The sequence below is a fragment of the Atta colombica genome, unplaced genomic scaffold (genome assembly GCF_001594045.1).
Source record: "Atta colombica isolate Treedump-2 unplaced genomic scaffold, Acol1.0 scaffold1, whole genome shotgun sequence".
NCBI classification, from domain to species: domain Eukaryota; kingdom Metazoa; phylum Arthropoda; class Insecta; order Hymenoptera; family Formicidae; genus Atta; species Atta colombica.
This window is the reverse complement of record NW_017259183.1, coordinates 5,827,324-5,837,700: the sequence shown is the minus strand read 5'-3', so window position 1 is coordinate 5,837,700 and position 10,377 is coordinate 5,827,324. Positions and strand designations below refer to the sequence as shown.

At 30.2% G+C, this 10,377-nt stretch overlaps 2 protein-coding genes across 3 annotated transcripts; both read right to left on the bottom strand.

Annotated features, from left to right (window-relative positions):
- Nucleotides 1–407: 407 nt before the first annotated feature.
- Nucleotides 408–7,046, bottom strand: LOC108694710 (eukaryotic initiation factor 4A-I). Its single transcript, XM_018204349.1, has 8 exons — nucleotides 6,954–7,046; nucleotides 5,546–5,663; nucleotides 4,059–4,206; nucleotides 3,839–3,948; nucleotides 3,472–3,747; nucleotides 2,459–2,910; nucleotides 1,824–2,014; nucleotides 408–780 (listed from the first exon to the last, which is right to left on the bottom strand). Exons 1-7 carry the CDS (start codon nucleotides 6,974–6,976, stop codon nucleotides 1,870–1,872), a joined length of 1,272 nt encoding a protein of 423 aa, XP_018059838.1. The 5' UTR covers nucleotides 6,977–7,046; the 3' UTR covers nucleotides 408–780; nucleotides 1,824–1,869.
- Nucleotides 7,047–8,215: 1,169 nt separating this feature from the next.
- LOC108693887 lies at nucleotides 8,216–10,281 on the bottom strand. Of its 2 annotated transcripts, none has more exons than XM_018203073.1 (3): nucleotides 10,108–10,281; nucleotides 9,653–9,834; nucleotides 8,216–9,527 (listed from the first exon to the last, which is right to left on the bottom strand). In XM_018203073.1, exons 1-3 carry the CDS (start codon nucleotides 10,279–10,281, stop codon nucleotides 8,351–8,353), a joined length of 1,533 nt encoding a protein of 510 aa, XP_018058562.1. In that variant the 3' UTR covers nucleotides 8,216–8,350. The 2 variants fall into 2 exon arrangements, with proteins under 2 accessions (XP_018058562.1, XP_018058570.1); XM_018203081.1 differs by having other exon boundaries at nucleotides 10,099–10,264.
- Between the last annotated feature and the right edge of the window lie 96 nt (nucleotides 10,282–10,377).

The window sequence follows — 10,377 nt, the reverse complement described above, 5'->3', positions numbered from 1 at the left end:
TATATATATACACAAAACATATGTTTATTCGAATAATAGCAGTTCACTTAATGGTATTGATAATACAAGTATAAATAAAGGACATTTATGTTTATTATATCCAGTTTATACGTTCAGTCATAAATATTATTTATATGATGTATAAATACAATAGACAATGGTCCATTCCTTCAAGGTCTATTTATATAATATTTACAGTATTTTTAAGAATTAGTTTTCGGAAATTCGAGATAATTTTGCATTAACATAGGATGCATTCAAATGCGCGAGCAAGAGGAATTAATGTTAATGCAATCACAAATCAGTATAGCTATAAAATGTATATAAGCACCTATATGATTTACTACTCAAATTTTCGAAAACTATTATTAACACTTTCAAATTTACGATTAATGACGACAATAGAGTATGTGTGATATCGCAATATTTTTAATAATTTTGTAAAAACACGATACAAAAGTTCTCACAAGGCAGATAACATTTTAATTTAATATTCGGCATTGATATGTGCACGGAAACTTATGAATATGCGATAAAGATTGTTTGCAAAGAATTTTATTGACAAATGTAAAAAAATCTAAGAACTGATCAGCTTTCATTATCAATAAGAATGTAAAAGTATAAAAAAGAAAAAGAGAAAATGTACATATATTATTATAGCCTATACGAAAGGCAGGAGTTTAGAGAGGTAATCGATTTACAAAACTTCGATTTTGAATCAGGAAATCTGGTCTTTATTTCCAAAAATATGTCGCCCACATCTGGACTGTCCAAAACTGCCTGCAAATACAAATAAAAGAAAATTGTGAGAACTTTTTCAGCATATATACCGCAAAACTTATTCCCAACGTGGGAGCACTCGAAAATTTGAAAATCTCACACTTGTAACACAGTTTGTCCATTCAGGGTTTTCATTGTGAAATTGGATAAAATTTGATAAGAAAGACAATAAAGACTTGTAATAACAAAGACCACATTTTCTTAAAAGGTCAAACACTTTATTTAATAATAAAGGTGTGTGCGCCTGGGATTTAGGATATACAAAATTCATATGATCTAAGCTTGAATATACGTCTCCTTCGGCAACGCTTGTGATTAAAGAACCCCCTCCAATACCCAACTAAACCTCTGCCTAGACAAACAAGTTGTAATCGCGGTGATAGAAGCATGAAATATGAACTATTAAACACAACAGATTTAATCATCCAATTAGAAATATCGTGGGGAAAAATAAGTGGGACAAAAAGTTTTAGAAAGCAAGACTTGAAGATTTTTATGATGGCCATTGGATTTGCGACAGAAGAATATGGACGCATTTAATATAAAACTTGTTACGATAGTAGAAATAAAGTATAATCAAATTGTGCCGAGCTGCGCTTTTCGTATTTTCCTAGATCTATTTACCACTTTGTGGTATATTTTTAGTTGTGATAATATATCGCTATATTATTGTTAAAAATTAAAATTAAAATATTGATATAGCAATCAATACCAAGGATAGTAATATAATATTTATAGTAATATTAATAGCGGTAACGATAAGAATAAGAGTAGTAGCAGCAGCGGCGGCAACAATATCGGTAGCGACAACAGTAGTGATAATTACACTAATAGTAATAATAGTCGTACTATATATACTATCTCCTGTAGCGCAACAGATAACTATTTCCGTAACCTACTATTATAAATCGAAACGAATATGAAAACGTTGGAATATTTTGGTTTAGATCGCGTTTACATAAGCGATATAGTTCACCAACTCACTCAATATATATACTCACACACCATGAGAGATCGATCAGCTGAGAGCTTCTGTCACTTACTTTTTATTAATTTTTTAGTATAATGGATTATAGCCAATAGTCGGACTTAGATCAGATCAGCGACATTCATTGGCATTTCATCGATGTGAGTGTTGTAGAATTGCTCGATATCTTTCAGGGTTCGTTTATCTTCTTCTGTCACAAAGTTAATGGCCACACCTTTACGGCCAAAACGACCACCACGACCGATTCTGTAAATAATTAAGTAACAAAGATATAAATATCAAAAATTTTTTAATATAAAAATATACATAAAAAAACTAAACGCAAATTATACATATTGGTGATATCATTAAATTCTAACATTTTAATAGATATAAAACATGAAGTATGTCTATCTTCTTTCAACATAAAAATTATACTATTATTCTAAAAAATATATCCATGACTTTAATTTAAAGAAAGGAAATGTCAAAATATAATATTCCAAAAAATCATAATTATTGTTAAAATCGTTTGAAATTAAAGCTTATAAAATAAAATTTATATTATATATATTTTTGTTTTTTAACAATTTTTAACAAAATTTTTGTCCTTTTTTTGCTATTAAAAATTTCTACTTTGTTCAAATGAATTAAAAATATATATTTCGTTCGTTTTCAAGATTGTAATTACAAAGTAATCAAATAACTTACCGATGAATATAGTTTTCTCGATTGGAAGGTAAATCATAATTAATAACAAGTGACACTTGCTGCACATCTATACCGCGTGCCAGAAGATCAGTAGTAATCAAAACTCTTGAAGATCCAGTTCGAAATTGACGCATAATAAGATCGCGTTCTTTCTGTTCCATATCTCCATGCATGGCGGAAACAGTAAAGTCACGTTTATGCATACTTTCTGTTAGCCAATCGACTTTACGCCGCGTATTGCAAAAAATAACCGCTTGGGTAATGCTTAATGTATCATACAAATCGCAAAGAGTTTCCAATTTCCAATCTTCACGTTCAACGTAAACGAAAAATTGTTTAATACCCTCTAATGTTAATTCTTCTTTCTTAACCAAAATACGAATGGGATTCCGCATAAAACATTTGGATACATCCAACACGTCAGATGGCATTGTCGCAGATAATAATATAACCTGGAAAAGATAATTATAAAGCATTAGAAATATAAAGACTGAAATTGTATGTAAGAAACCACGTTCCGATATAATGTGATGATCAATATTATATATGTCAATGAGAGAAATAAACTGCATTTACTGAGATGTTATACTATACATGTATGTGCAATATAATAGCATCATGCTGTAATTGTAAATTGTTGTTGCTATTACAAAGATATTAAGAGTGACTAATTGATTTTTAGGACATTATGATTATTATTATTAGGAGTGCTATGCCATAATAATTGTTTGCATTTAGGCCGCTATTATTTCCAAAAGATAACACATTTCATGATACAGAGCATATGTCAATCCAATGTACATCTGTCAAGGAATGACACTATTACGACGCACCTGTATTTTATAATATATATTTGTTAACTTGACTATTATAAGATACACTGCAACTTTTTCGTCTTGTATGATTTGTGGACTTGTCCAAAAAAGATACTTTCTAACAATTAAAATAAAATTATCTATTAGGTAATTGTAATAAAAAATCTATATTCCTCAAAAATATCTTTTTATATTTACCTGCACTTCGTTAGGTAATAATTTGAATACATCGTGGATTTGATCCTTAAATCCTCGAGAAAGCATTTCATCGGCTTCATCCAGCACGAACAGTTTGATGCTACTTGCTCGAAGTGCTCGTCGGCTGATCATATCGTAAACTCTACCGGGCGTTCCGACAACCACATGAACACCCTGATCCAGTTTTCGCATATCTTCACGAACGTTGGTGCCACCAATGCATGCATGACATTCCGCGTGCATGAAATCTCCTAGAGCGATAACGACTTTCTGGATCTAAGTAAAAATACATTATTAGAATTCTACATATTTCCTTATTAAATATAACTTTTTATTAAAATAAATATTTATAATGAACTCTACTTACTTGCTGAGCTAATTCACGGGTTGGTGCAAGGATCAAGGCCTGGCATTCTTTAATACTAGTGTCGATTTGTTGAAGAATCGATATGGAGAACGTAGCAGTTTTTCCAGTACCTGATAATTAGAAATATTGATTGATATACTATATAATAAATACTTTACATATCATATTTACAAGATAATATTATTATCAATAATTGAATCTAGATATCAAAATTTCTTACCAGACTGGGCCTGAGCAATAACATCGAGCCCCCGTATACATGGTAGGATGGCACGTTGTTGAATTGCAGATGGTTTTTCAAAACCATAAGCGTAAATACCACGTAACAGTTCTTCTTTCAAGTTCATTTCGTCAAAGTTCTCCACAACCTGTTAAATTAAATATAATATCACTTTAGTAAAATATATCACTTTAGTTTATTATCTACATAATATACTAGTTTAGAGAGTTTATTTATCAAATTTTTCAATATCATTATACATATAATATATAAGTATATTATATATTTATATATGTATAAAATACATTCTCCCCCCCCCACACACACACACACACACACACACAGAGAGAGAGAGAGAGAGAGAGAGAGAGAGAGAGAGAGAGAGAGCAATGAAAACGATTAAATTTAACAAATACTTTTAACTCTCTTCTGCAATCTGCGTCTTTTTACACTTTCCTCATTTTTACTAAAATTTCAATTTTTAATAAATAAAGATTTTGACATTTGAGTTAAATTATTTGGTAATATAAAAGAGATATTAAAAGAGATATTAAATTTTTCCATATTTTTTGAGCCTAAAACAGTAAAAAAATTTGGACTACACAAAAAAATCTAAATTTTTAGTGATAGAGAGAGTAAACATATGATTGCAGATTGAAGATTAATATATTACAATATATAAAGATTAAAATATTTTAAGTTAAATATCAATTTTAAAATATTTCAAGTTAAAGTTAGCAGTATTAAATTTTTTAAGAAAATTGTACATATATAATTAGAAAATGTTTAATAATATAGTTAATTTGAAATAAAAAATCACAATAGAATAACATAATTATTTTGAACGAACATAATTATTTTGAATTATTTTTTTTACAGAAGAAATAATAAATAATTGCTTCTCTTATCCATAGTTCTTCTTTTATCTACAGTTTTTCTTAATCAATTCAAATTATTCGCAAGCTATTCACAGAGGACAAAACTAGATATTTTTAATTTGAAACAGATTAACTATTAAAAATCTAGATTACATATTTAATATTTTGATGTTTTGTATATACACATGAGATATTTTTATTTCAAAATAAATAACCACATGCCTGGATATCAAAGATTATTTTAAAGATAATAATTTTACATAAAATCATAATCTTGAAAGTATTTTTTCTTTAATTATAAGCGTGGGTATAAGTAGGTAAATTAGTAAAGACAATTAGTCTAGACAATTTTTATAAATACTGAGAAATGTGTGTGTATTCATCAGCTATGTTAAATGTGCTTAATAATTGACAAGAGTACATAAATACGTACATTATATGTACTACTTTAAATACCTGTACATTTAAATACAGAAATAATAATATATATTGCTAATGTAATTTATACTAATATAGAATATTAATTAAAGTATAAACAACATGTTGCATCTTCCAATAGTAAAAGAAAGCAAAATCTTATCATATTCAGAGAATGCAATAATCACTTACAACGTCCCAGTTGGATTCGATGACGCCATCGGGATCCATTCCAGGAGGTCCATCGTATGTGGGTTGTTCACTTTCACTAGGACCATTTTTTGAATCCCCCGGCCATTGATCATCATTTCTGAAATGATATTAGACAGGATAAAACAAGTAATAAGAACATATAGATAAGATTAACAATATTAAACGTTAAATCATGAGTCATATACTTTTATAAGATAACTAGTAATTTTTACATTGTAAATAAATTATAAAATATAATATATATTTACTTAATATATATTTACAAAACATAAGATTTTAATTTTATTTTATTGCAATATACATTAATTTCTGATATAAAGACTACATTTTCGATAAAGAAGAATTCAAATTTAAAGGGATTAAACTTCTATAGTGCAAAACATAAAATCCTGTATTACATTTTTTTATGTCCATAATAAATAATCGAACTTTATGTAATTTATAAAAATCTTAATAAAAGTATTGGTGCACGCATCAGCATTTAAACTCATCCAGAATCGATAATATCGATCACGACGATCAAGCGATGACAAATCACTTTAAATTCACGTGACCTTGAAAGTCGAACTTTTAATTCGATCCTGTGAAGTATGTACATCGTCTGTCGAGAGCTGTACGGTTCGATGGCCATTTTTACCGTGCGTTTCGCACGGTACAAGCGAGTCGACGGAATCGAACCCGCGTGGAGGCGGCACGAGGATCGTCGCTCGTCGCGCTATAATCGCTCTGACAGTGACTCACGCGGAAGCGTGCTCCAGACGCGAGACGTGTCGGTCGAGGCCAAGGGAGCGTGCGACAATGACTATGCGTCCAGCAATGCGTGAGGAGCCTCGGGTGGCGGGTCAGCGCGATTGATTTTTTTTTTCTTGTGTGTATGTGTATGTCCACCGACACAGAAACCGCGCGAAAAAACGATTTCCATTACGTAATCGTACGCGGTCAAATCGGAGAAAACGTGATCTTGTCGAGTTCGCACACACGAAGCGGATGAGAAAGAGAGCGCTTGCTTCACCCACGCTAACGGCGTCGGGGCGCATGCATGCCGTCGAGTCGCCGTGCTCGCTCGCTCCTATCATGCCACGCGGTCCTCCGCGGTATCGCGTCGAGGAGGTTAAGCGGCAGATCGACGTGGACGGCGTGGATCGTAGCTGTTAGTCGCGGCGAGAGCAATGTGACAAAAACGAATGCACGCCATGTTGTCAGTCTCGTGTCCCCCGTGCATCCGTCCGATTGCGGTACACTGTTCTTCACGAACGTATTTTAACCCACGTACGCGCGAATTTCGCGACACGCGCGATCCATGACGGCGTCGGCATCACGGTGATCACGGCGCGCCGCCAGAACGCGAGCGCGGTACGCCGTTACGCTGAAAAACCGTTCAACTTACCTTCGTTCTGCAGTATGCGACATGTTCAACTCGCGAGAGTTCGACAGAAAGGAAGAGCTTGAGTGGCGTCACGAGGAGTATTCTAGAGACTACCACGCTATGGCGCTGCGTACCGGTTTTCGGAAAGTACCGGTGCGATGATTTTTTGGTGGACGTTTAGCTTCGCCGTCGTATCGACACCAAAATTAATACGTCGATTGGCTCGGTTGCACCGTAATGAATCGTGACAATCAAATTAGAGTTTTTCTCGCAAATGTAAATGATTTTAAAGTTATTTCACTTGCCGATGGTTATCGCGCATGACGGAAATGACATTGCTATTCTGGCGCTTTATAGCGCCCCGAAATCATCGTGGTGGGATCTCGTGGGAAATATGAACGATTAAAACAGCACACAAATATTATACTTTATAAATATTATAATTAAATACGTTAATGTAAGATTATATTGTAATCATAATTAGTCATTAAAAAATATGATTTTATTATTTTATAATTAATACATGTAAAGTCTCTATAATGATACAAATGTTTATCTTATACAATACATACAAACTTAGATATTACGATCTTCATTCAGTTGCCCTTAATTAATTAATTTAGGTTTCAAATACACATTTAAATCTCAGAATATTATGTTCTAAAACTATGGAATGCCTGTTTAAATATGACCATTAGAGTTTCAATGTGTCTAATTTGGAAATAATTTTTTTTATAAAGAAAATATTTAAAAAATTTAATTGATCTTCACAAATTAAAATTATAGATAAAAAAATTAAAATAAAAAATAACAGTTTGAAGAGTCAATCGAAAAATATAATTTCATTACTGATATGTTTTCAAAGGTTTTTTTTACTATTCTATTTTTTTACTATTCTATTTACTAGAAAAAATTAACTGGCGAAACACATTATAGCTTCTATATAGAAAGTACCCGTGGAAACCTTAAAGTATTATTCAAAAACTATAAATGTAATTGATTTTTATTCAAATAAAATCGATTTTGTAAATGAATCAATTTGTAGAAAAAAAAGGATACTTGTTAATCTTGAAATATTCGTATGCATACATTTAAAAAATTTTATACATACATTATATAGAATTTTTATATCTATACATGCATTTATTAAAATAATCTATTATAGGAAAAATATACTGAGAAAATGAGTAATGAAATTATATATTTTTTAAATGTGCACACCTTATACATTTTAAATAAATTATTTGTTACTTCTATTGAAATGCATAATTTCCTTTGTCTGTTTTTTATATTGAATTTTTGATCAATTCATAGCTTCATGTAAATTTGTATTTAAATAGCTTGTATTATGATTTGTGAAACAACAATTTCACAAAGTTATATTTATGCCTGCAGGTATTTCTAGATAATCGGTTTAATTATATAAAAGCACAACCAAGAATTAAGAGCAATATCGCAATTGGAAAAATCATGTACGCGCCCATTCGTGGTTGACAAATAGAAATTAGTATGCCAGCGTCGTCCATTTCATTATGCTCTATACCGTCCTTAGTTGGTATTTCGACAATTACTCTATCCGCTGACAGCGGGTTTATACGAAATGAGCATTCAGTTTGATTAATACATGATTTAGTCACATTTTCATATTGAAAAGTCGGTTTATATATATCAAAAATCGCATAAATATCATTGGACACAATATCGTTATCACTATAAAAAATATAATAATAATAACCATCTCGTTCTACATGGTGATTTGCTTGTATGTGTTTACTATTAAGCAAATAGGAAATATTAGTACATTGATCTGAAGGTTGGAATTCATGAGCTAACAATATTTCACCATTGTAACAATTTAATAAATCAGTTTCAAAACTGGAAATAGACGACTCTTCGTTAGAATCAGATGTATAATTTTTGTCAGCATTTCCACCATGCTTAATGCCTTGATCTAATAAGGATGGCTTTATGAGTTCTCTATTTCTTTTAAATCTTTTGATATCCATTTCATCTCTCTCTTTTATTTCTTGTTCCTTTCTGTCATTAATTATATCTGAATTCAATGTTTCTTGTAATTTTTGTATTCGCATTTTTTGATTGTAATTATAAACTCCTTTTCTTCTTTGCTTTATTCTTTTATTTTTATTCATATTCAACATATGACGTTTAGTATGTCTTCCTTTTCTAGTGTTATTATTCATACTTTCTTGCTGACTACCTACATATTTATTAAGATAAGATATTGTAGTATGATACAATGTCTCTAAATGTTCTAAACTCTTTATCGATTCTTTATTTGTAATATATGCTCGTGTGCCTAGATTTTCTAGATTTGTTTCGGAAATTCTTTCATTTTTAGAACTTGTATTTACAGCTGATTTATCATTGATATTGTGTGTAGATCTAGTAAATTCAATTGTGGTTGTTTCTTTAGAATCAATTTCTTGTGCATTTGATTCATATATTATTTTAACTTGTTTGTTCACATCTGGAAAGAAAATTTCTTGCGATTGCTTATTAATATTGTGTTCCAGCAGGCCACAAGTACGTAAGTTTTTTTCTCCTTTCACTACCAATATAGAAGCTCCTTCGAATCTGAAAATATTTTTATTTCTTTTATATACGTGATATCCCATAAATAAATAACATTCAAAGATTTATATTAATAAATTATGTCTGTAACTATAATAAAAAAATATATTTCGTTCAATTTTCTTTACCTTGAACACACAGAAAGCGCTACAGTTGCACTTTTTAATAAATAAAATCCCCAGTATTCCAATGTATCATCTGGTAAATTCATGCTTTTTTTAAGTCTTATGTGTTTTCGTTTTGATGCTATCTCTGGTCGATGAGTCATTTGGAAAGCATTAAAAGTGCCATTCATTTTTAAAGTATGTTCCTATTAAAACAAAGAATTCTTTAAATTAATTTATACTTTGTTTATGAAACATGACAATAAATTCCAGATTAAGAAAAGATTAAATGCTAGATCAAAAGGATATATCTTCTTTAATAACAATTATAAGTATTGATTCATATTTTTTTGTTATATATAATATATAGATATTTAATAAAATTTTAGATTAATTTCATCTATATTAATATTTAAGTAACGATATGCACAATTTTAAAGAAATGATAACGTTAAATATTAGATATTTACTTTTCTTACCGAACAAAATATTGTTGAAATCCCATCGTTGATTTCTATAATATCGGATTCTGTTACAGCATATGCAACATCAGCATAAAAAATATGCCGTAGACACAAAGGAATTATTATAAGTAGAAATGGCAGAACAGCTGTCAACATGCACAAAATTATTAATCTTCTTACAACATCCATTTCTGCTATGCCTATTAAACAAAATTGACAATATTATCATTAATGTTACTTGAAATATTAACAAATGAACTGAATTTATATATATATATATATATA